This window comes from Schistocerca piceifrons, chromosome 1 (genome assembly GCF_021461385.2).
Source record: "Schistocerca piceifrons isolate TAMUIC-IGC-003096 chromosome 1, iqSchPice1.1, whole genome shotgun sequence".
In the NCBI taxonomy this organism is placed as follows: Eukaryota; Metazoa; Arthropoda; class Insecta; order Orthoptera; family Acrididae; genus Schistocerca; species Schistocerca piceifrons.
The window spans coordinates 886241320-886266781 of record NC_060138.1 but is presented as its reverse complement, the minus strand read 5'-3'; the positions used below and the strand labels follow the sequence as shown (position 1 = coordinate 886266781).

General features: G+C 41.4%; 1 protein-coding gene across 5 annotated transcripts in view; it reads left to right on the top strand.

Moving 5' to 3' along the window:
• The window catches only part of LOC124716797 (kinesin-like protein KIF22), a 331625-nt gene that overhangs the window by 196781 nt on the left and 109382 nt on the right, over positions 1-25462 (top strand). For all 5 annotated transcript variants that reach the window (XM_047243381.1, XM_047243349.1, XM_047243365.1 and 2 more), the window contains exons 7-8: positions 2336-2490; positions 12606-12676. In XM_047243381.1, coding sequence (XP_047099337.1) covers positions 2336-2490; positions 12606-12676 — 226 coding nt within the window. The remainder of the gene's footprint in view (positions 1-2335; positions 2491-12605; positions 12677-25462) is intronic.

Genomic DNA, 25462 nt, shown 5'->3' with positions numbered 1-25462 from the left:
CAGCAGTGGGTCGTCTGGTGTTGGTGCCGTGGAGCAAAGTCTTAGTGGTCTCGTCGCATAGATTTCCCTGATGAATAATCAAAGCAGGGACACGTTTTCTTAGACAGCAAGCTGCTTGGTCGGCTGCTCTCGCTTTTTTGTTATCAGCAATTTGTGTTTCATCAACTGGTGCCATCACTCCTTTTTGTATTTTGTTGATAATTCACTGTAGTCAGATAAATTTGCTTTTTCCCACTGCTAATAAACAATTTTTCATGACTTCGCTCTACCAAAGTAGATTTTTCTTTTCTTTTCTTTTCTTTTCTTTTCTTTTCTAATTTTTTTAAATAGTCTTGTTAATGTCTGTTGTCAAGGGCAACCATCCTATTTTCGTAGCAAAATCTTTCTTGTTTTGCAATAGTCGCTCTCTTTCCACTGCTCTACTATAATTCACATCAGTCAGAGGGCGCCAAATGTGGTGTCCCAGTGGTTTGATTGGAGCTTGTTCTTAAGTGTGTATTATGTGCAATTGTGTAAACAGTCTCATCAGGTGTTTTGAATACTCATGATATCTATAAATAATTCGATAACCCTTTGCAGTAGTGGATCACCTGCTAGTTGTGCATGGATCTGTAAGAATAGAACACTGACCAATAAGATATTATGAATAATGGAGAAGTATTTTCCTCTATGGATGAAGGTAATGTGTTGGTTCTTATAAGAAATTAGGAAATGGTATTCTAAAATAGTACATCTGTTAGTGGATACCAGAAGTGAAGCTAGTATATTATCTTAGGGATTTTGTGTGGAAAATCAGGAAAAATAGAAATCTCATTCATTCATATTAACCAATGTTCACCTCATTCCAAAAGAAAACAGCTTGAGGAGAAATGCACATCCAGTTATCCGTGTTATTGGTAGTGGATTTTAAACTGAAAGTTTTATTGGGCCTTGACTGCTTGGTTTCCAATGGAGTAGTACTTAACCTTAAGAGAAGTAATGGATATTGGTACTAATGGCAAGGTACAAAGGATCACATTAAAAATAATAAATAGCACTTTTATTATTTCACTGACAAAAAAAATCTAAAATCTTTTGATTAATATTTTAAAATTAATTTACATCTGACTACCTGAACTTAATGATGTTTCTTGACCATTTGCTAATTTAAATATTTTTCTTTTTAACTGGACCTAAGAAAATTAACATGGGGTACTGGACCTCTACTTATTTATTATTCAAACTTTTATACATTGGTCGAAAAGGTGTTGAATAATAGAAAACAACTTAATACCCCACTAATTCTTTCGCAAAGTCTGACCTACACTTCCTACCCAAAAAGAATAAAACAAAAATCAGAGCAAATCTTATAATGCTCTTCAACTTTTATTCCTGCCAGGGAGGAGAGAAGACTTTTCCTTTTTCAGGTTTGCCTTCTAACCTGCCCTCAGCTCTCCCACTGTCATTTTACACAATATTTTGTAATGTCTGAGAGGTGAAGTGCACTCTGTTTCCTACCTTACTGTGTATTAATATAAGAGTCTAGAATATGATACATAACTGTGCTTCAGGATGATTGCTCAGGATTAACACTTTTGAAATTTTTTTACCAAGATCCCCAGACAGGCAAAGGGGCAGTGATTTTATTCATTACATTAGTTGTAATAACAATGGCTGTCAAATTTAGTGGCCAGCTCTGGTTGGTTGCTTTTTTTCTGTGCAAGTGATGGCATTGATGTCTGACAGTATCTGTGGTCTACCTTCTCATTGCTAGATGACTGCAGTTGCCATGGCTCTTTTAACCAGTGTAATCCACATGCAACCACAGTATTGCAATCTCAGAATCTCATTTAATATTCATTATAACACACACACTAATTTGTCCTTTACACATTTCTTCAGGGTAGGGAGAGGGAGGTGAGCCGGAAATCTACACATTCTGATATATATATATATGTGTGTGTGTGTGTGTGTGTGTGTGTGTGTGTGTGTGTGTGTGTGTGGGGGGGGGGGGGGGGGGGGGGGAGGGGGGGTGGATGTCTCACGGTCTCTTTTGCAGATAGAGCCCTACATGTCACTTGCAGTTGTCTAAAACTTCATTATTCACTTAAAGTGTTCTTTCAAGCCTTGCATTTTAGGTGCAGCACCGATTATTGAATGTGTACAAATACAGTCTCCTAGGAGAGTTGTATATTGACATGTGGTTAAATTAGTTAGTTAAATTTATTGTTGTTATTTTGTTTAGTAATGTTGGATATCCTGGGTTCATTTCCAGGATCAATTTATATTCCTTTGTAACAGTTCTTGTATTTATAAGTTTGTCATATAGTATTTTGTCTTTATCTTGGCGTTAAAGGCTCTTTACAGATTCATAATATGATTGCCATGATAGCGTGTGTAAGTCCTTCAGAACTTGACATGGCTGAGACTCTCAACACACTTCGTTTTGTTGAGAAATCCAAGAAGGTTATGCAGGCGATTGAGATAAATAAGGTTGTCCAACGCCACAAGGTAAATCCATAATAAGTTTTTATTCTGAACTTAATATAATAGAAAATTTCTCACATGAGACATATTCCTAAATGATTTTTATTGTTATGATGGATTGGATATATAGGGGAAGGCAAAGGATGGTGTGTGGCTCGGCATCGAATTGGTTGAGTGTCATACTACAAATCCACAGTTCTGGCATTCAGTCTCCAGTTAATCATAGGTTTTTTTCTTTTTCTTTTCTCTTTTTTTCTTCTCTCTCACTTTATTGCTTTTTTCACCCCAGGAAATGATGTGTATGTATAAAAAAAGGTGAGTTGCATTATGGTTCGGATTCCATGTTAAATTATGAGTCTTCTTATAACTGTGTGTGTCATTTCAAACATCTTAGGAAGGCAGCTGCATTCCATCTCCAATAGAACGTTCTGGTTGGAGACAGCTTGTAGTAAAGTAGAGAAATTGTAAATGCTGTTAAACTGCAGTCCCACTATATATCTAAGTCTGAAGATGTCTGGTTACTTTTATTATTACTAATCAAACAGTGAGAAATCGAGGATGGAATGTAACAATATTATGAAAAGGAAGGTTGCCGCTCACCCTTTAGTGGAGATGCTGAGTCGCAGATAGGCACAACAATAAGACTGAAGAAATAAATAAGCTTTCGTCCAACAAGGCTTTTGTCAAACGCACCAACACACACACACACACACACACACACACACACACACACACACACACACACACACACCTGCAGTCTCCGCCAGCTGAGGGTACACTGTTAGCAGCAGCAGCAGCAGTGAATGAAAGGAGTAGCAACAGGGTGGGGGTAAGGAGGAGGCTGGGGCGGGAAGGAGGAGGGGTAGTAGGGTAGGGGGACAATGAAGTGCTGCTGGGGTGTGTGCAGGGACTAGGTGGAGAGAGTATAGTGTAGCTAGGCGCAGTTGGGAGGTTTGATGGATGGCAGAAGGAGGTGGTTGGGGGTGGGGGGGACGGGAAAGGTAGTGGAACAGGAGATAAGTAAAAAAATTGAGTGCGTTGGTGGAATGAGAGCTGTGTAATGCTGGATTAGGAACAGGGTAGGTGCCTGTTGGGTGAGGACTATGACTAATGAAAGTTGGGACCAGGAGGGTTACAAGAACATAGGATATATTGCAGGGAGAGTTCCCACCTGCGCAACTCAGAAAAGTTGATGTTGATGGGAAGGATTGATATGGCACAAGCTATGAAGCAGTCATTGAAGTAAAGGATGTCATGTTGGGCAGCGTGTTCAGCAACAGGGTGGTCCACTTTTTTCGTGGCCACTGTTTGTCGGTGGCCATTCATGTGGATGGACAGCTTGTTGGTTGTCATGCCCACATAAACAGCAGCACAGTGGTTGCGGCTTAGCTTGTAGGTCACATGACTGGTTCCACAGGCAGCCTTGCCTTTGATGGGACAGGTGATGTTTGTGACCGATTGGAGTAGGTGGTGGTGGGAGGGGGAGCAGGTGTTATGTGGGGATGAGCTAGTATGTTGTGTAGGTTCGGTGAATAGTGGAATACTACTGTGAGAGGGGTGGAAAGGATAGTGGGCTGAACATTTCTCATTTCAGGGCATGACGAGAGGTAGTCGGAACACTGGCAGAGGATGTAATTCATTTGCTCCAGTCCCGGACGGTACAGAGCTATGAGGGGAATGCCCCTCTGTGGCTGGACAGTGAGATTTTGGGAGGTGGCGGCCGACTGGAAAGATAAGGCACGGGATATTTGTTTTTGTACAAGGTTGTTTCAGTGAGACATTGTCCTCACCCATCCAGCTCCTTTCCTGTTCCCAACCCAGCACTACACAGCTCTCATTCCACCAACACGTGCAGTCTTTTTACTTCTGTCCTTTTCTGCATCCCCCCCCCCCCCTCCCCACTCCCCCATGCCCTCCATCTAACCTTCCGAGTGCACCTAGCTGCCCTACCATCTCTTCCCCTCATCCCTACGTGCTCCCCAGCAGCACTCCACTGTCTCCTACCCTCCTGTCCCTTGCCCTCTCCATCCCAGCCTCCTCCTTACCCCCACCCAATTGCCACTCCCATCATGCTATACTGTTGCCGCTTGCAGTGTGGCTTCAGTTGCCAGAGACTGCAGTTGTGTGTGTGTTGCGTTTGCATTCGTGTGTGTAGTCTATCTTTGACAATGGTCTTGTTGGCCGAAAGTTTATTTGTGACAGTCTTTTTGATATGCTTTTCTGTGACTCAGCATCTCCGCTTTATTGTTACTAATTGTGCGACAATTAGACATTATTGCAGAAGAACAAATAAACTGTGTACATGATTTACAAATTTACAGACCCATTATTTGTATAATTTATAACATCTGCTGTAGCGTCCAAGAAGTCCAAGGGGTTTCCAGGGTACAAATTTTGAGGGCTCACTCTTCAACAGTGTGCCTGACAGTCAGTGTTTGACAGCCACAGGTGTACTTCGAAGAGGTAGTCTCTCCCCATCTGTATCTGTAATTGGCCACCGCATCTCCCGTTGTTGGTCTGGATCCTGTTGAGTTCTGTATGTTCTCTGTGGCAGAGTAAGTTCCCATGTTTTGTTATGGCTTGAAGAAAGCTATGAAGGCATGGTGGAGTAGTGTCGTATCATTCTTGTGTGCAATCTTTATGTAGATTGAAGTTATGTTCCAGCTGTTTTCAGTGGGGATGTCTGGAGTAGAGTCTGTTGATTTGGATAGGTGGTATATGCACATAAATTGGTAGCTGCTGGTTGTTGCACATTTTTTTATATTCTCTCAGAAGATTATTCTTTCTTCTCAAGTTAGCTGATGGAATGCAGCTCAGAATACTGGAATGGACGTGGTCACGCCAGTAACAGTCCACAAGAATCTTTACCAATATCTCGATGTGTATTCTGTTATACAATAGCCTTTCAAGTAACTTGTACGTCATACGAAGATTTAACTTTTACAAGCTTTTGATGCCAATGGCTCCTTCTTCTGGCAGAAGAGTTGAAGGAGAAGGAAGAGCGATGAACGAAAAGAACCGGAGAGGTTTAGGGAAAGGGGTACAGTTAAGAAAAGTCACCCAGAACCCCAGGTCCTAGGAGATTTATCGCACGGGATGATAAGGACAGACTGATTGTTGGGGACTGCACTGGACAAGATTTGAAAACCTGAGAGCTTAAAGGTGGAAGACAGGGTAAATATACAAAACAGACATTACTACTAAAACATTGTGTACGAGTTAATACGAGAGATAAGCTAAGTGCATTGTATGTAACGGAGGTGGGTTGGGGGACGGCGAAAATAGATAAGTCAGAAAATGAAAGATGTAGGAAACTAAAATGTAATGAAGAAAGGAGTAGTTACTGTGAATAAATGCTGAGATGGAAGGAATTAACGTAAATTAAGGACAGATGGGTGTCGAGAACTGAGGACATGTTGTAGTGCTAGTTCCCACCTGCGGAGGTGTGAGAAACTGGTGTCGGGGGTGAGGGGGGGGGGGGGTTATCCAGATGGCATGTGTGGTGAAAAAGGCACCGAGGTCATGACTGCCATGTTGTGCACAGCATGCTCTGCAATAAGATATTGTGTGTTGGCTGTATACACCCTCTGCCTATGCCCATTCATCCTGACTGATAACTTGGTGGTAGTCATGCCAGTGTAAACGGCGGAACAGTGCTTACGTAACAGTTGGTAAATGACATGTCATTTCACATGTGGGTCTCCCTTTGATAGTACATGTTTTGCCAGTTACAGGGTTGAAATAGGTGCTGGTAGGACTGTGCATAGGGCAAGTCTTGCAGTGGGATGGTCACAGGGGTAGGAGACATAGGGTAGGGAGATGGGTGCTAAAGGAGCATAGGGCCTGACAAGGATATTGCGGAGATTGGGCGGGTAATAAAAAGCTATTCTAGGTGTACTGAGAAAAATCTCAGACAAATGGATCTCATTTCAGGGCATGATTTTAAGAAGTCATGGCCTTGTTGAAGTAACTGGTTGATACGTTCAAGACTAGTATGATACTGGTGAGTAATTGGATGTGATGACACAGGAAATCTGCTTTTGAACTAGGCTGTTGGGATAATTGCGTCCAGTGCAGGCTGAAGTGGGAGTGGTGGTGTATTGCTGTAAAGAGCCTGCATCCGAACAAATACATTTGCCTCAAATGCCAAGGCTGTGTGGGAGAAGAATGATACGGAAAGGGTAGTAACTGTCAAACTGTAAGGGCTGTTGTTTGTCAGTAGGTTTGATGTGAACGGAAGTGTGTAGCTGGCCTTCGGTGAGGATGAGATCAACATAAAAAATGGCACGGGATTGGGAATAGGACCATGTGAAATTTAAGTGGGAGGAGGTATTTTACAGGAATTTTAACAGGTCAGCCTCACCATGAGTCCATACAACAAAAATGTCATCAATGTATCTAAACCGAACTGGGGACTGAAGGCTTATGGATCCCAGGAAAGTCCCCTCCAAGCGACCAATGAAAAAGTTGGCATAGGAAGGAGCCATCCTGGTTTCCATGGCCGTACCACTGATCTGTTTGTATGTCTGCCTTCAAAGGTGAAATAATTTCTGGTAAGTATGAAGTTGATTAAGGTGAGCAAGAATGGTGTCATAGGCTTGGAATCAGGCGGGCATTGACTGAGGAAATGTTCAACAGCAGACATACCATGTACATGGGGGATGTTGGTATAGAGGGAGGTGGCATCAGTGGTGACAAGCACAAGTGTGTGGTGGGAATGGGATGGGTATGGTTTTCAAATGATCTAGGGAAACGAGTGGTATCTTTAATGTAGGAGCGAACTCTTTGTACCATGGGTTGCAGGTGTTGATCAACTAAGGCTGATATAAGTTCAGTGGGTACTTTGAAGCCAGCAACTATAGGATGACCAGGACGATTGGGTTTGTGGATCTTATGAAGAAGGTAAAAGGTGGGGTGCATGGATTTGGGTGGGGTAAGAAGTTTTACGGATTGAGGTGTAAGTCCTTATGAGGGACCTGAGATTTTTAGAAGGGATTGCAGGTCAGTTTGAATCACAGGGGTGGGATCTTGATGGCAGATACTGTATCTAGAGGTGTCAGGAAGCTGGCATAGACCTTCACTAACATACTCTTTCCAGTCAAATACCACAGTGATGGATTCATTGTCTGCTATGGAGGATAATGATGGAGTCATCAGATTTAAGGAAATGTAGAGCTTGGAGTTCTGCAGAGGATAGGTTAGGGTCATGGTGGAGGGATCTGAGAAAAGGTTGTGAAGCAATGTTGGATGTGAGGAATTCTTGGAAGGCTAGGTAGGGAGGATGCTGAGGCCACGACTTCCTAAAATCCCGCCCTGAAATGAGATGTTGCCCACCACACCTAGAATAGCTTTTTGTCGCCCTCTCGATCTCTACAATATCCTTGTCAGGCCCTATGCTCCTTCTGCACCCATCTCCCTACCCCATGCCACCTACCTCTGTGACCATCCCCACTGCAAGACTTGCCCTATGCACCCTCCTAACAGCACCTATTCCAGACCTGTAACTGGCAAAACATATACTGTAAAAGAGACAGCCACCTGTGAAACGACGCGTCATATACCGATTGTTATGTAAGCACTGTTCGGCCTTTTTCATGGGAGATTTTCTTGCAATAAGCAAAATGTCTTCACAGTCAATGGCTACAAAACGTAAACAGAATGAGGCTAATGACAAAAGAATATTGCCCATTTATTTAGCTCTATATGAACTAATTAAGAGTGCCTCAAATAATTAGTTCATATTTGTGATTAGAGTTAGGACTACTGTGATTTATACATATACCTCTGTATTGGCATTAGACAGAGTTTAACAAGCCTAAATGATGAAACAATGCAGTTTGTGAATCTAGCACGAGTTTCATCAGTGTCAATGAAGCTTATAACAAAACATTTCTAATTTGTTTGCGGTAACTGTTGCAAAGTATTGTGATCGAACATTAATATGTAGGAAAACTCTGAAAGAAGGTGAATAATTTAGGAGTAAAGGAGAGCACTGACTGAATAACAGAGGCCTTGAGTTTTCATCAGGTGCACAGCAAAGAAAATGAGAACTTGCTAGCTGTCGGAAGAAATCCTTTGACACGCGCGTGCGCATACACACACACACACACACACATACACACACACACACACACACACACACACACACACACACACACACACAGTAGAGTTCAATGGCTGCTTTGCAAATTCACCTTTTCTGAACTATGTAAATGGCTGTTATCCCTGCAACATATACTTTGGTGCAGTTCTCGTCCTGGCCTCATTCTCTGCCCCACTGTTCCCACTTTCTCCACCCCACAGTTTCCACTTCCTCTGTTCTGTTACTCCCTCTCACTCCACACTTCCACATCATCATATTCATGCACTGCATCTCACTGGCTCCACTAGCCATGTATCACACTTGCAGCCTATGCACCTGCCACCTCTTTCTCCTGCATTCCAAGCCTGCACACCTGCTGACTTCCTCCGAGGCACTAGTTCCCCATCCCTAACCCCTCTTCCTGCTTCTTTTCCTTCTGCTTATTCCAAATGACACAACCTCCACTCCACCTTAGTCCACCTGCCAAGCTACAGTCCTAGCACACTTTATGACATACAGCTAAAATCACATTAGGGAAACTTGTAATTTCGAGCTGCGAAATCTTTTGACGAAACAGTTGTCTCCCTGACTATGTAGCTTTATTGTTGTTGTTGTTGTTGTTGTTGTTGTGGTCTTCAGTCCTGAGACTGGTTTGATGCAGCTCTCCATGCTACTCTATCCTGTGCAAGCTTCTTCACCTCCCAGTACCTACTGCAGCCTACATCCTTCTGAATCTGCTTACTGTATTCATCTCTTGGTCTCCCTCTACGATTTTTACCCTCCATGCTGCCCTCCAATACTAAATTGGTGATCCCTTGATGTCTCAGAACATGTCCTACCAACTGATCCCTTCTTCTAGTCAAGTTGTGCCACAAGCTCCTCTTCTCCCCAGTTCTATTGAATACCTCCTCATTAGTTATGTGGCTTAGCTTTATTAGTACTGGTTTTATTCCTGCAGCAGTCACAAAATAAATTATAGGCTTCTCTGTGCCCACCATGTTAGTCCCCCACATCACACAACTGCCTTGAAATGGCCACCTGCCATAGAATTCCACACAGAGTAATCTTTTACAATTTATTTTGTAGTTTGTATATCCAGTCAGGACCAGTGGCTCTGTTATGTGAGAGCTCCAGCATGCTACCTCTTCATGAACTATGTATGACTGTGTCTACACTCTCTCAATAAACAGAATACGGGTCTGCTTAGCCAAATAATTCATCAGCTGAAAGGCTAAAACAGAACTCTCTCATGTCAACCAGTAACATTCAGTAGTAGCAATTAAAAGCTTGTAAGATAATGAAGAAAGGAAAACACAGCTGAACATGTGGACTGTGTGTCAGAGCAAAAATGAATTCCAGAAAATTAGCAAATTAAATTAGCCAAATGCTATTTTACTGACATGTTTCGGTGATTTGGGTGCATAAATTTTTAGGGTATTAATTAAAAAATGTAGACTAATAGTGCTAATGTATTCTAGGATTTTGGTATTATTGCAGTGTGTTTGGAAACTTGGTTGTGAACAATACCAAGTCACAATCTGACAAACGAAGATGTATGAAGGTAACCACCCACAGATAAGTGATGTATGGATTCCTTGATGATTATATAATCACACTAGTTTTCTATCATAGGCTCTGGTGGTTGTAAATATGAGAGATGACTTCTGAGGTTAGGAATGGGAAGAAATTGTTGAGAATGGAAGGCGATTAATCTGAGTGGCAGCAGCAAAATGTGGATTACTTCTCAACAACTCCCATTTAGAAAGTTCATAAGAACTGGTGCAGCAATAATAGGGTCTAAATTGCGTGTGTATTGATGAAACTGTCAAATTCGTCAGTGTTATGGTATATGAGCTTATGATTTGCCTTAGGTTTGTGCTGGCAATTGATGTGGTTTGGCAGCTGTCATGTCCATTTCAATTCTGAACAGTAATTTCAACGGTAACATGATTTGATCCTGCCTGTCTTCCACTTGCCATGCAAATTATGGTAATGAAAATTTCTTCCAACACCCTGGCTCAAATTATCTAATGCCAAACATCACCAAACATTAGCTACAGTAGGGTACCACCTCCAGAGAGTTTAATGCTCCTTACAATGCTTTGACGGTCAAAGCAATCCTTTGGAGTACCAACTGCTCTGTTTTGATTATTGTAGATTGTCTTTCAACACTATGATCATAACAGGACTAGCATGTGGCACAGACTTGTAGTGAATTTTTCCTTTACTCTTAAAATTAAAACTTCTTTTGGGAACACAAATTTCTGTTTCTGTTTTGACCTACCATGGTGCATCTCACTTAGACACAACTTTCAATGCCTAATCAGCTTTTAGTATCCTATTGACGAAGGTGGTTTGAAAAGCTTACATCACTGAAACTTTTTTGTTTTGTTTTTCAATGTAGTCTCCTTGTAGATTAATGCACTTGGTCCAATGGTGTTCCAGTGCCTTGATCCCATCTCGAAAATGAGTTTCCTCCAGGCCTGCAAAATAGTTGTCAACTCCAGCTATCAATTCTTTGTTTGAAGTGAATCTTCGTCCACCAAGAAAAGTTTTCAGTTTTGGGAAGAGTTGGAAGTCTGATGGAGTGATATCAGGTGAATAAGGCGAGGGTGGCAATAATTCATACCTTAGTTCATGTAATTTTGCCATGTCTTGATGGAAGATGACTTTCTTCCTTGCTAAACTTGGCCTTTTTTGCGTATTCTTTTTTGAAATTTGTCTAGGAGGTTAGCATAGTATTCTCCAGTAGTTGTTTGCCCAATGGGGAGATAATCTACAAACAGAATACCCTCTGTATCCCAGAACATCGATACCATGACCTCTCCTGCCGAAGGAATTGTCTGCTTTCTTTGGTGGCGGAGAATGAGCATGTTTCCACTGCTTTTACTGTTGTTTTGTTTGTGGGGTATAGTAGTGCACCCAAGTTTCATCTATGGTTACAAACCAGTGCAAAAAATCTTGTTCATTTCTCCTAAAATGGGCCAAACATTGTTCAGATATGTCCATTCTCATGTGCTTTTGATCCAGTGTCAAGAGTCGCGGCACCCATCTTGCAGATAATTTTTTCATTTCTAATTCTTCAGTTAAAATGTGGTATACCCTTTCAGATGACATTTGGCAATCACGAGCAGTTTCACACACTTTCAATCAGCGATCCTCCATGATCATTTTCTGCACTTTTGCAATGATTTCTGGAGTAGTGACACATTTGGACCGACCACTGCATGGATTGTCATGTAAGCTCTCCTGACCAAATTTAAATTCATTTGTCCACTTGGCAACAGTTGAATATGAAGGAACAGAGTCCCCCAGTGTATTCTGGAAATCGGCATGGATGTCCTTTGTTATCATATCATTCTTTAAGAAGTACTTAATGACTGCTCGAATCCTGATGTTTCCAACTTTGCTAATCACTATGCAGAAACAAAAACAGAGCCACGCTCTGCCACAGCTCCCTTCCAAGAGCACTGACCTGGCACGTATTTACAGGCAATAATCCAACGAGTACCACATGAACAACTCGTTGCACTAGTGACGACCTCTCGTGGTCATTCCGAGAACTTTTCAAACCACCCTTGTACTTGTCATTTTAGTTTCACAGAAGGCTATGCCAACATGTTGCCACATGTCTAAAAATCTGACTTACTGGATATCCATTTAGTCTTCACTTTGTTCACAGCACATTGTATGTTTTGTGGTACTGGGTTCCTCGTAGTGTGAGACAAAGTTCAACTTACTTTAGAATAATGACTGGCAGATATAACTAACTGTTTCATGGTGTGTGAAAAAATTATAACTTGCCATTTTCGATTGTGCAAGGATTAATTTGTAATCTTTGTCTGTATATGTGAAACGCCCCACTGGTTTAGTCTTTTGTACATCTTCCACAACTTAACACTACAATTCATAGAGATATTGAGCATGTATATGAAGTGCAATTATCGTTTTTTCTTGCTATATGTAGAATAATTTCAAAACAATTATGTACAGGAAATATATCTTATCACCATAAGTGATATATGGTAATCTATTTTTTTTTGTTCTTTTTTTACAGAATAAAGCCATACCAAATTCATCTGCAATTCGTCCCAGATACCCACTTGCTCTACACAACTATCAGTATAGGTAAGTTTTATTTCTTCATTGCTTTATAACTTTTAAAATGATGTACTTTCTCTAAGTTTCCGCTGCATTATGCAGTATTGATTATGATAAATAGAATTATGCAGCTTGGTTACTGTGTTATAAAACTAACACAGGGTTTTAGCATTAGGCACATATGTGTATAATGATTGTTTAATATTAAGGAGTGTAACAGGTGCGCAAAGAAAGAATATATTTTGTTAAGTGCTAGACTGCAAATTCCAAGCTCTGGGTTTCAATCCCAATTTTCTTCTGAAATTTCTTCTGTGGCATGTTGTTTCTCTGACCTTCAGCAGCAATTTGTAAATGTGCAAAATGCCAAGCTGCATTGTAGTTAGCATGGTTAGCAGTCTGTATGATATTGTAGGTCTCTCCTATAACTTATTAAGTAATTTCAGAGGTCAGAGACGGGGGCATACCATCTCTAACAGGACCGTGCCTAACATGGTACTGTAGTGTTCAAACAAATTTCTGGTTTGAAGACAGCTTCACACCTACAGCAAAAATATCCTTGATCAATAAAATGGCAACATACTAACATCCACAACATCTGTCTGAGTGCACCCTTATTTCCCCAGTTGCTCGTGGATCCAAAATAGAGCCTCCGAAATTTTCTTTACCCTCTCCCAGCAGAAAGGGTGGGCTGCTGGAAGGTACAAACACCCAGTTGAACAAGAGGGCTCATGTAGCCAGTCTTCCTGATTCAGTCTGTTGTAATAGATTGCGTGTTGTTTCGTAGAATGTGTTTCTTATAGTTAAAAGAAATGCCTTGGGGAGTATGCAATAGAAACTGAATTGCACACCTTGAACTACATCAAAGGTGTTGTGACTTGCAGGGATCTAGTTGACATTCCCGTAAAAGAACTGAAAGCCACTTGGTCCCGGGAAGGTGTTGTCGACGTGCAACAAATTATGAATGGGTTGGATGGCGATCTCATAAAATCAGACTCTTTTATCCTTACTTTTAACAGCATCAAACGACCAGGGCATGTGAAAGCAGGATTCCTACTCCTAAGTGTACGACCTTATTACCAAAATCCATTGCGATGTTTTAAATGCCAGCACTTCAGGCACACTACTCTTGGCCATAAAGGAGAAACCGCTTGCGGGAAATGTGGTAAAGCCGCCAATGATGGAGTTGTTTGCTCCTCTCCCCCAAAGTGTGTCAACTGCTCTGGGGATCAACCTCTGTGGAGCAGGGACTGCAGAGTTTTTCTTGAGGAACGGAAGATCCATGAGATCAAAACGACAAAGCGCATCCTGTATGGTGATGAAGCCAAGAAGTTATACAAGTCCATGCAGCCACCTACGCAAGTCCATGCAGCCACCCACGTTCACTGCATCCTTTTCTCCCATTCTGAAGCAGGCAGTCGTGAAAACTGACGCCGCTACACAAACTGAGGTTGCTGCTGTCAGCACTATGAATAGGTATATGTGTGGAGATAATGGAAATTGATTAATAATTATTGCTTGAATAACTGGAAAAATTGATTGGAAAGAGTAGTTGAAAGAAATTTGGAGGTAATTTATGAATTTATGCACAATCCTGGGCGAACTTTAACTGATACCAATATCAACAGACCTTCAATATCAATACATTCAAGGTCAATATTCATAATTTGCATTATGTACTGCTTCACATTAATTCCATTGTATTCCATCTTGATTGTGACAATGTCGATGGAGGATTGCTCCTCCAGGTGTCGGGTAAATTCTTCTTGTCTGCTCCGAACCTCTTGATGCAAGATCTCAGCGACGAGAGAAAGATGAACAGAGAGGAGTGGACATCTTAAATGTACAAATAAATTTTTATTTTCCTACTAACTTTTTATAACACTTTTAATGTACGGTTGAAATACACATTTTTAACAATGATAGTACGACGAATCCAAGCATACATCCGTAACCTACCACTTTTCGAAACAAACAGGTGAAGACACAGGAATTAATAAGCTGAAGAGTGTATTTCTTATTTTGTTTCATACAGATGTACCAAAAATTATCCTTGACACAAAACGACTCGTTAATTTATCTTTGTCAGGGTCTATAACCCATTCAATTTATATATAGTTTAAAAAAAAATTGTTTCAACATAATTGGGCACCCACTGTGCACTGACGTGATACGTAGGTGCACAGTGTCTGAACTTATTTCCCTTTTTGAGTGTTGATAATCCTGGCTGGTATGGGCATAGGAGTTATCCTGAATGGTTATCAATTTATATGGGCATGTCAGCTTCTTTTAACACATACATACACTCCTGGAAATTGAAATAAGAACAAAGTGAATTCATTGTCCCAGGAAGGGGAAACTTTATTGACACATTCCTGGGGTCAGATACATCACATGATCACACTGACAGAACCACAGGCACATAGACACAGGCAACAGAGCATGCACAATGTCGGCACTAGTACAGTGTATATCCACCTTTCGCAGCAATGCAGGCTACTATTCTCCCATGGAGACGATCGTAGAGATGCTGGATGTAGTCCTGTGGAACGGCTTGCCATGCCATTTCCACCTGGCGCCTCAGTTGGACCAGCGTTCGTGCTGGACGTGCAGACCGCGTGAGACGACGCTTCATCCAGTCCCAAACATGCTCAATGGGGGACAGATCCGGAGATCTTGCTGGCCAGGGTAGTTGACTTACACCTTCTAGAGCACGTTGGGTGGCACGGGATACATGCGGACGTGGATTGTCCTGTTGGAACAGCAAGTTCCCTTGCCGGTCTAGGAATGGTAGCACGATGGATTCGATGACGGTTTGGATGTACCGTGCACTATTCAGTGTCCCCTCGACGATCACCACTGGTGTACGGCCAGTGTAGGAGATCGCTCCCCACACCACGATGCCGGGTGTTGGCCCTGTGTGCCTCGGTCGTATGCAGTCCTGATTGTGGCGCTCACCTGCACGGCGCCAAACACACATACGACCATCATTGGCACCAAGGCAGAAGCGACTCTCATCGCTGAAGACGACACGTCTCCATTCGTCCCTCCATTCACGCCTGTCGCGACATCACTGGAGGCGGGCTGCACGATGTTGGGGCGTGAGCGGTCGACGGCCTAACGGTGTGCGGGACCGTAGCCCAACTTCATGGAGACGGTTGCGATTGGTCCTCGCCGATACCCCAGGAGCAACAGTGTCCCTAATTTGCTGGGAAGTGGCGGTACGGTCCCCTACGGCACTGCGTAGGATCCTACGGTCTTGGCGTGCATCCGTGCGTCGCTGCGGTCCGGTCCCAGGTCGACGGGCACGTGCACCTTCCGCCGACCACTGGCGACAACATCGATGTACTGTGGAGACCTCACGCCCCACGTGTTGAGCAATTCGGCGGTACGTCCACCCGGCCTCCCGCATGCCCACTCTACGCCCTCGCTCAAAGTCCGTCAACTGCACATACGGTTCACGTCCACGCTGTCGCGGCATGCTACCAGTGTTAAAGACTGCGATGGAGCTCCGTATGCCACGGCAAACTGGCTGACACTGACGGCGGCGGTGCACAAATGCTGCGCAGCTAGCGCCATTTGACGGCCAACACCGCGGTTCCTGGTGTGTCCGCTGTGCCGTGCGTGTGATCATTGCTTGTACAGCCCTCTCGCAGTGTCCGGAGCAAGTATGGTGGGTCTGACACACCGGTGTCAATGTGTTCTTTTTTCCATTTCCAGGAGTGTATATAAGTTTTCTGCCCTAACAAAGTGCTTGCTGTAACTGCATAGTCCCATTGTGGTCAGTCAGCACTGCACAGTGTTTAGCTTGCGAAGCATGCACACAACGCAACATCCGCTATCATCCCAGTTCGCACTCACATGTTCAATACGAGGCCAGAGTGTCCATGTCGTGCGTGTACGGTAGCTTTCACTGCAGAAATTTGTGAAGCTTATATTCAGCAGCATTATCCTTTGTGAAATCTTCGATGAGGTGGCAACTGGTTTCCATATCAGTGGCCCGAGGAATTTATTTAACATCGTCGCTCTGACTTATTCAGTGGGGAGAGTACATCTGACATCCGTCGACCAGGTAAGTTCCTTACTGCTTTTACGACATCGTCGAGCACAGAAAATTCATGCCACACAAAGTATTGCCATTTTTAGTTTATCACACATACAACCACATATTGTTTTATCACACTTACACTTAACAATTTGCAGCCAGGTTTTGTATGGGTTTGCACTTTGTTTTTGTGCACCTTTCATACAGTTGCATTACGTAAAGTTTCTGTAGTGTCCTTTCCACGTGCTGTACACATAACATGATAAAATACAAATACAATTACAAAATACACTTACCATATTCATTTGCTGACATGCCATTATTGTTGCTTGTACACATTAAAGCCTGTAACATATTATCTCCCCTTTTTATACATAGTGTCACTGCTTTTCATTTCGTTTTCATTTTCGTTACATTACTCGATCCCAATTATATAAGTACACATTTTACTCTCATTTAGTTATACATTCTTCATATAACATTTATACAATAATAGATTCTGTTTTCATGTGTAGAATAAATTGACATACATTTCATTTCCATTTACAGTGACTTCTTGTGGGAGCATATTTATCATTTCAAAAGAATCAAAGAATTAAACAATAGTAGCTACAATAGACACTACGCACCGCTCAGGTAACTACACATGGCCTTGCCCCTCTAGCATTGTTCGGAAAGGATCTACACACTACAAGGTTCAGGAAACTCCACAGAAAGGCATTTATGTGCTCAGTTACGTCTCGTTAATGGACTTAACTGTGATCTACAGAGCAAGATAGTTTGTTGTTTCTAAGAACAACTCAATTCTGACCTTACCAGTCATATCAAATACTCGTTCAGTGTTTAAAAGTGCAGCTCACTATTTACTTATATAAAGAGTAACCATTTCAAGTGCTAAGGTTTACTGAGTTGTATCATCAATATGCTATCTTACATATAACCCGGCATGAGTGAGGTCGGGTATGTCATACCCGAGGTGTTTTGAAGCGCTGATTATTGAATGTCATTGTTGCCACACAAATCTTGCTGTCACAGTAGCTGGAGGTGACTGAGTGTTGAGTTTATTGTTGTGCCAGGGTTAGAGGGAGATACACGTGTGCAAAGGTGGCTAGGGAACGTCACACATGACCTCGTAGTTGATGTTACATTTTTGAGCTGTCAGCATATTTATGAGATACATAGTTATATATATTATTCTGTGATTTATTTTTAGACTTTATATTTCTCAGGATGTCTTACAAAGAAAATGAATGTCAGCTACATGAACTACTAGAAGTAGTTTTAGAAAACTGTTCAAATGCTGGTTTCTGTGATTCCAAGAGCTTAGAAGAGATTGGCAAAGTTTGTCAAGGAAGTGAAGAAAGTGATTCAGATCAAGAGGGTATTTTGTATTTTTCGGAAGAGCCAAAATCTGCGTTAGTGGCTCCTAGTCAGTCACCTGAGGCACGTGGGATTTTTTTATGCATCCAAAGATGGTACAAAATGGATGAAGGGTTGACCTAGGCAAATTGTTCGTATTTGTTCAGAGATTATTATTACCAATTCCCCAGGTGTAAAAGGTATTAGAAGGTAATATCATTATGTTAATTAATCAAAGTAATTGTAATTATGTTCGAAATTTGCATGAAAAAATGTTACTCATCTCGTTTAATAGACACCACTATTAATAACCCAAGGGGGGGGGGGGAGGGGGGGGGGGGAACTTAATACACGATTATACTATCAAAAACTTGTCATCAGACTTTCGGAAACCTCATAGCTGGTGTAACAATTTCTCACCTCATTCACACTGGGATGATCGTAATACAATGTTTACATAAGTATAACAAACATGCATATTAAATTTTAAAGCTGTTTGATGCTTCCATGGGTAGTCGACGCTCACAGTAGTTAGGTTTTGAACCCTTGATTATTTAGTAGTTCTCAACCTTAGTTCAGCATCGTAATATGCGACTTAACTGCAACCGTTTTCTTCCTCGCATACTTTCACACCATCACATTCCTATGTATTATAAACTTACAACTATATTTACACGCAGTGCGCTCCTTTCTTATGTTTATGCGGTACCTAACACTTTATAAGCATTTATCTTTCTTCACTTTAGGATGTGTCGGTGCATCGTTTCCTGGAAGAAAAAACTTAATACTAACTTAAAACTAAATCTTCGTAGATAAGTGTGTAGTTGCTCAGTGGCTACGAATACCTTTTTCATGTATTCAACCATATATTCGTTTACTTCGGTGTGCAGTCATGCTATCACAAAACTTATTTAATGTCATGTGTGCATCTCTGTTCACCTTATAAATCTGAAAGATAAAGTGTAGTAGAGGCATGTCGCGACCTCTTATTCGATCTGCCAATTACGCTATACTCTCTTGTTTACCTTCAGCATGACTTTTCTCATCTATCGAGTATGACTAGTGCGTGCACTTTCAGTATTTAAATTTGTAAATATTATACATATATAGATATGTTGTATATTGTAGTGTAGCTTTAGTAAATATCTCGTAGCTTAGCGTCCCTTTCCTCTGTATATAATCCTTTAGCTCATCTTTGTGTGTGTGCATTGTGTAAATAGTCATAGATGTAGTATAGACTCACTCTTAATTTTCTATGTCTCTGTTTATTTAATAAGATTTACAAATCTTAGTGCGGGCTGTAGCTCATCAGGTTTTGTTTGGTTTGGGAACTCCAACACCCCCAGCTGTGCCTGTCTGGCCCTCACGCGCTTGTGGTTTGTTGACTAGCTTGCTCCCAATTGCAGGTGCACTGCGTCGCTCTATACCACTGGTGTCACGGCGAGTTGTGTATTGCATTGCACACTACCGTGCATTTCACAGATTCATGTATTTGTTTGTGGCTGGGCTACGCGCAAGGCAAAACGTTGTATTTAGAGTATCGTAGTCTCTAGACACACAAAAGTGAAATTCTTTCTTGTTACAGGCATTCATCTTATCGTTTACACATTTGATGTATAAGAAAAGTAATGCAAACAAAAATTTTCCTTATGAACTAACACCATATATTCTGGAATGTGATTTTCCAGCATCCTAAATATAATATTATTATACATGTATACAACTTAGAGGGTATACAGCCCTTCTTGAGTATATAAATGTTCTGAAGTCTTTGCATGGGTAAAGGCCCTTGTCTATAACTGTGTTCGTGTGCACCAATGTGTATGCTCTCGCGTAGGGGATTTTAGTAATTATGTATGGTCCAGTGTATAGTAGAACTTTGCCACTTACATCACAGTTTTCCAATTTCTTTGGATTTGGATGTGTTCTAAGTAACACCTTTTGTCCTTTATCAAATTGTTTATATGTTTCAGCTTTCTGTAATAGATTCCTTTCCTATATTTAGCCCAGGTTTTAGGGTTGATTACTGCTTGTCGTATTTTATGCTCCTGTGATAATTCCAGTATCCGTACCTTGGGCAAAGGTTGTCTCACTCGTCTACTTGTTTGCAATTGATAATCGTCTCATTTGGTGTAAATCCAGTTGATTTATGGGGAAGGTTGTTAACAACTTGTAAGAAAGGAGTGACATATTCAATCCACTTGGTATGTTTATGAGGCGTATAGGTCCACACAAACCTGTTGAATTCCTTAAACACCATTTCTATGGGGGATTCTTCGGGATGAAATTTGGATTCTAAAATGTGTGTGATTTAGTTGGAATCTACAAACCCTTTCCATTTACATCCAACAAAGTATGAGGCATTATCTCTGTTAATGACTTCTGGTTTTCCTACTCTTGCAAAATAATCCTCTTTGATTCGTATTATAATTGAAATGGGTGTAATGTTTTGTACAGAATACAGTTTTACGTATTTGGTGAAAATATCATACAGACCTACTATATACTTTAGTCTCCCCTCACCTCTGGGATAGGGTCCAGCCACATCCAACAATACATTTTGCAAAGTTTTTTTTTTAACCATAATGGGATGTAGTTGTATCTGTTTGGAGTTGTTAGAATGTATTGCTTTCTGGCAGACAATACACTCTCTTATCAGCTGTAGTACTTTTCTTCTAAAGTTGGGGAAATAACCATATTTACCTATTTTGTCACTGCATTTTGCAGTGCCATAGTGCCCCCAAGTATTGTGTGTGTATAAGGTAAAATCATACACATATTCCTCTGGCAAACATACGTGCCATTGTTCTTGTTCTGGATGGTTCCTATGGTACAGAAGACCTTTGTGAACACTGGACTCGCATTCGGGAGGACGACGGTTCAATCCCGCGTCCGGCCATCCTGATTTAGGTTTTCCGTGATTTCCCTAAATCGCTTCAGGCAAATGCCGGAATGGTTCCTTTGAAAGGGCATGGCCGACTTCCTTCCCTAATCCGATGAGACCCATGACCTCGCTGTTTGGTCTCTTCCCCCCCAAACAATCCAATCCAATCCAACCTTTGTGAATAGTGAAAAACCTTTTTAAATTTTCATCGCCATTTTGCACAAGTTTCACGCTTACCTTACTTCGGCGTGTGTCTTCCTGCTGTAATTGCTTCATGTGTTTACACATGTGGACGTAGTATGGTCAGAGTGTTTTGTCTTCCATCAACATAGCTCTTATTTCACCTACCTGCTCTAAAAAATCGTTAAATTCCTTTAAGCCGTGTGGTAATCGAGATAGAGCATTGGCTATTTTGTTTTGGTTTCCTTTTATGTACACTATTTCAAAATCAAATCTTAAAAATACATACCTCACCTGGCTATCCATCAGTGTAGCAATTTACAAGTTAACAAAAATGATCGGGACCGATGGTCACAGCATAGTTTTGTGTATTTACCATGAAGTAAATATTAAAACTATTTAAGGGACCGTTGGTAACTATAGGTACAAACGGTTGGTAACTACAGATACCAACCACGCACAGGCAGGGTGATGACTCCAGCAAGCAACCAAATGGTGTAAATTGTCCTGAAGATGACCCCATCACGGGTTGAAACTGGTTGGCGGCAAAATAAATAATGTGATTGTGACTGTCATTTTGAATAATTGAACAAACTATTTTGTTTTTGGGATCACAATTAAGTCTATTAACGAGATGTAACTGAGCACATAAATGCCTTTCTGTGGAATTTCCACAACACTGTAGTGTGTAGATCCTTCCTGGAGAATGCTAGAGAGACGAAGCCATGAGTGGTGAGTGGTATCTATTGTAGCGACTATTGTTTACTTGTTTGATTCTTTTGAATTGATAAATATGCTCTGAGAAGAAGTCACTGTAAATTGAAATGAAATGTATGTCAATATATGCCATAAATGAAAACAGAATCTATTTTTAGATAAATGTTATATGAAGCATGTATAACCAATCGAGAGTAATATGTTTACTGCTGTAATTGGAATTGAGTTATGTAATGAAAATGAAATTTGACAGAATGTACTAAAACCAAATGACAAGTAATGACCCGATATATAAAAAGAGCAGAAAATATGTTTCAGAATATAATGTATATGACTGACAATAATGACATGTCAGCAGATGAATAGGATAAGTGTATTTTGTAACTGTATTTGCATTTTATTATTTTATATGTACAGTATGTGGAAAGGGCACTACAGAAACTTTATGTAATGCAACTTTATGAAAGATGCTCAAAAACAAAGATCAAAAATATACAAAACCTGGCTGCAAAGTGTTAAGTGTACATGTGTTATAACAATATGTGGGAGTGCGTGTGGTAAACAATACTTTGTATAACATGAATTTTCTGTGCTCGACAACGTCGTAAAAGCAGCAAGGAACTTAACTTTGTTGATGGATTTGGGTGTACAGCTGATCTCCCCAGTGAATAAATGAGACCGACAAGGTGAAATAAATTCCCCGTGCTGCTGACTTGGAAACCAGTTGTCACCGCATTGAAGATTTTACAAAGGATCACACATCTGAACAGGAACTTCACAAATTTGTACAGTGAAAGCCACTGTAAACAGAGGACATGGGACACTGTGGCCTCGTACTGGACATGTGGCTATATGTAAACTGAATGAGCTATAAACAAAGACACCACAAAAAGTAAAGTAACGAGTTTTTTGTGGCAAGTAAGAAATACACTCTTCAATTTATTAATTCATGTATCTTAACCCTGTTTCTTTTGGGAAGGGGTAGCGTATGGATGTATGCTTGGATCCGTCGTATCATCGTTGTTAATAATGTATATATTAACCATTGTTTAAAAATATTACAAAAAGTTTTCAGAAAAGGAATATTTATTTGGACAGTTATAAGTTCAACTCATCTGTTCATAATTTCACTCGCTGCCAAGATCCTGCATCAAGAGGTTTGGTGCAGACAAGAATAATTAATGCTGTATCTGGAGGAGTGTTCCTGCATTGACATTGTCACACTCAAGACTGAACACAGTGGAATTAATGTTAAGGTAATGACTCAGACGTGATAGGCAACTATGAACTCAGTTCACTTATACTAAAAATATTGTGCTTCATGTGCTTTAGACAGATTGACAGGTTCAATGGTTGTGGTGATTATTTGGTACCGCACACTACTGGAAGCAACAGTACATAATGCAAATTATGTTTATTGACCTTGAGTGTAATAATATTCAAGCTCTGTTGATATTGGTATCATTTAGAATTCACCCAAGATTGTGAACAGCTTCATAACTTACCTTCAAAAGTTTCTCAACTATTCTTTCCAGCAATTTTTTCCTATCATGCAAGCAATTATTAATCAATTTCCATTTCCACATCACTATTCAGCAGTCATTCATTGAGACCCTCAGGAAAATAAAAAGGCCAAGGTGATATAATGGTAAGCCTGGACATTGTGTCACTTTTTATGAGTGTGCCTGTACAATTCATGCTGGAACTTTTGGCTGAGCTCTTCAAATGGTTCAAATGGCTTTGAGCGCTATGAGACTTGACTTCTGAGGTCATCAGTCCCCTATAACTTAGAACTACTTAAACCTAACTAACCTAAGGACATCACACACATCCATGCCCGAGGCAGGATTCGAACCTGCGACTGTAGCGGTCGCGCGGTTCCAGTTTGTAGCGCCTAGAACCGCTCGGCCACTCCGGCCACTGCGCTCTTCGACCATGCCTTAACAACAACGTGCTTTCTTTACCACAGTGGATATTATGAGTTGGTGGGTGGCACAGCCATGCGATTCCCACTGTTTATGGTTGTCATGAATTATTTCATGGACCACTTCGGGGAGCAAGGTCCAAACTCTGCGAGGTTGCGTCCATCTTGGTTCCTTCCTTCGATACAATGACAACATGGTCTTGTGGTGAAAATGTACTGTAGCAGTTTGTCAACCATGTGAACAGTGTCCACCTCAATATTACATTTACTGTCGAGTTGGAGAGATATGGCAAGCTTCTGTCACTAGATGTTGTAGTTGCTGGCTTGGTTATACTGTGTATAGTACGGGTCGCCCTGTACACAAGGAAGTGGTATGGAACATGTTGGTACGCAGGGAAAATATTATTTGTGATGAGAACATCTGAAGTCTGAATTTCTGTGTTTTGATCTCTAGTTCAGAGAAAATGGTTAAGCAGGGGAGAAACTGCTAAAGCTTATAAGTGCCACCAATGAAAGACACCTAATGAATATGCAGAAGAGGGCAAGCCAGCTGTATCTGTTCCATACTGTGGAGCAAGTATTAGCAAAATAGGATGTGTGCTGAAGGGCCATGTACTAAGACATGAGACCAGTGTTCTGACCCCACCTCCGAGACAAGAGATGCGTTACACCCTGTTAAAGATAATACATGTCTTCGAATTCCTGGTATGTATGGTGTCCTCTGTGAATGTGGTAGCATTTAGGTAGGTCAGACTATTCACACTGTTGCAAAGCATTCATGAACTATTCATACTGTTGCAAAGCATTTATGACTTACCAAGCAAAGATAACATGAAAATTGTTGGCTGTGGCTCAACATTGCCCAGAAAACAGGCATAAAATACAGTTTGTAAAAATGAGTGTTTTGTCTGAAACATTATCATATTGGGATTCTTTTATCAAAGTAGTGGCCGACACTAGAATAAACAGCAACAGTTTTGACGGAGACCAGGGGTACACACTTCGTAGTGTATGGGGACGGGCTACGGACATTGAGCCTAAGAAAAGCCGTGGGCTTGACACTCGTAGGGATGCGAGAGAGCAGTTTCAAACATGCTATTGGCTTCTCACACCTTATGATGTCTCTTGGTACTGTGGCGGGATGGAGCCACTACGAACTGCCCAACTTGCCTTCCCTACAAGTGCCATTCCAGCCCTCTCTGGAAGGTTCCAGATGCTGCCAGTACATCTACATAAACAGAACACTGCGCAAGCTCAGGCAGTCAGTGATTTGAAATCCTGATGATAACAGCGGGGCAGCTATCAAAAGGCTCTAAACTGAGACGTTCTTATTGACTCACAGCATTGTGAAAAACTCCAAGAACACAGTCTGTCTGTCCATGTTCTCTACCCCTCTCTCTGTCCATCTTCTTTTCCCCCCTCTTTTTGTCCATCTGCTCGTTTACCCTCTTTCCATTTACTGCTTCCCCCTCTGTGTGCCTGCTCCTTTTGCTTCTGTCCATCTCCTCCTGCCCTTCTCTCTGTCCATCTCCTCCTTTCCCTCTCTCTGTCTAGCTGCTCTTCTCCCTCTCTCTGTCCATCTGCTCTTCCCCCGTTTCTCTGTTCATCTCCATTTTTTTTTGTGTACATCTCCTCTCCCCTCTCTCTGTCCATCTCTTCTTCCCTTTCTCCTCCCTCTCTGCCTGTTCATCACCTTCTCCCCCATCT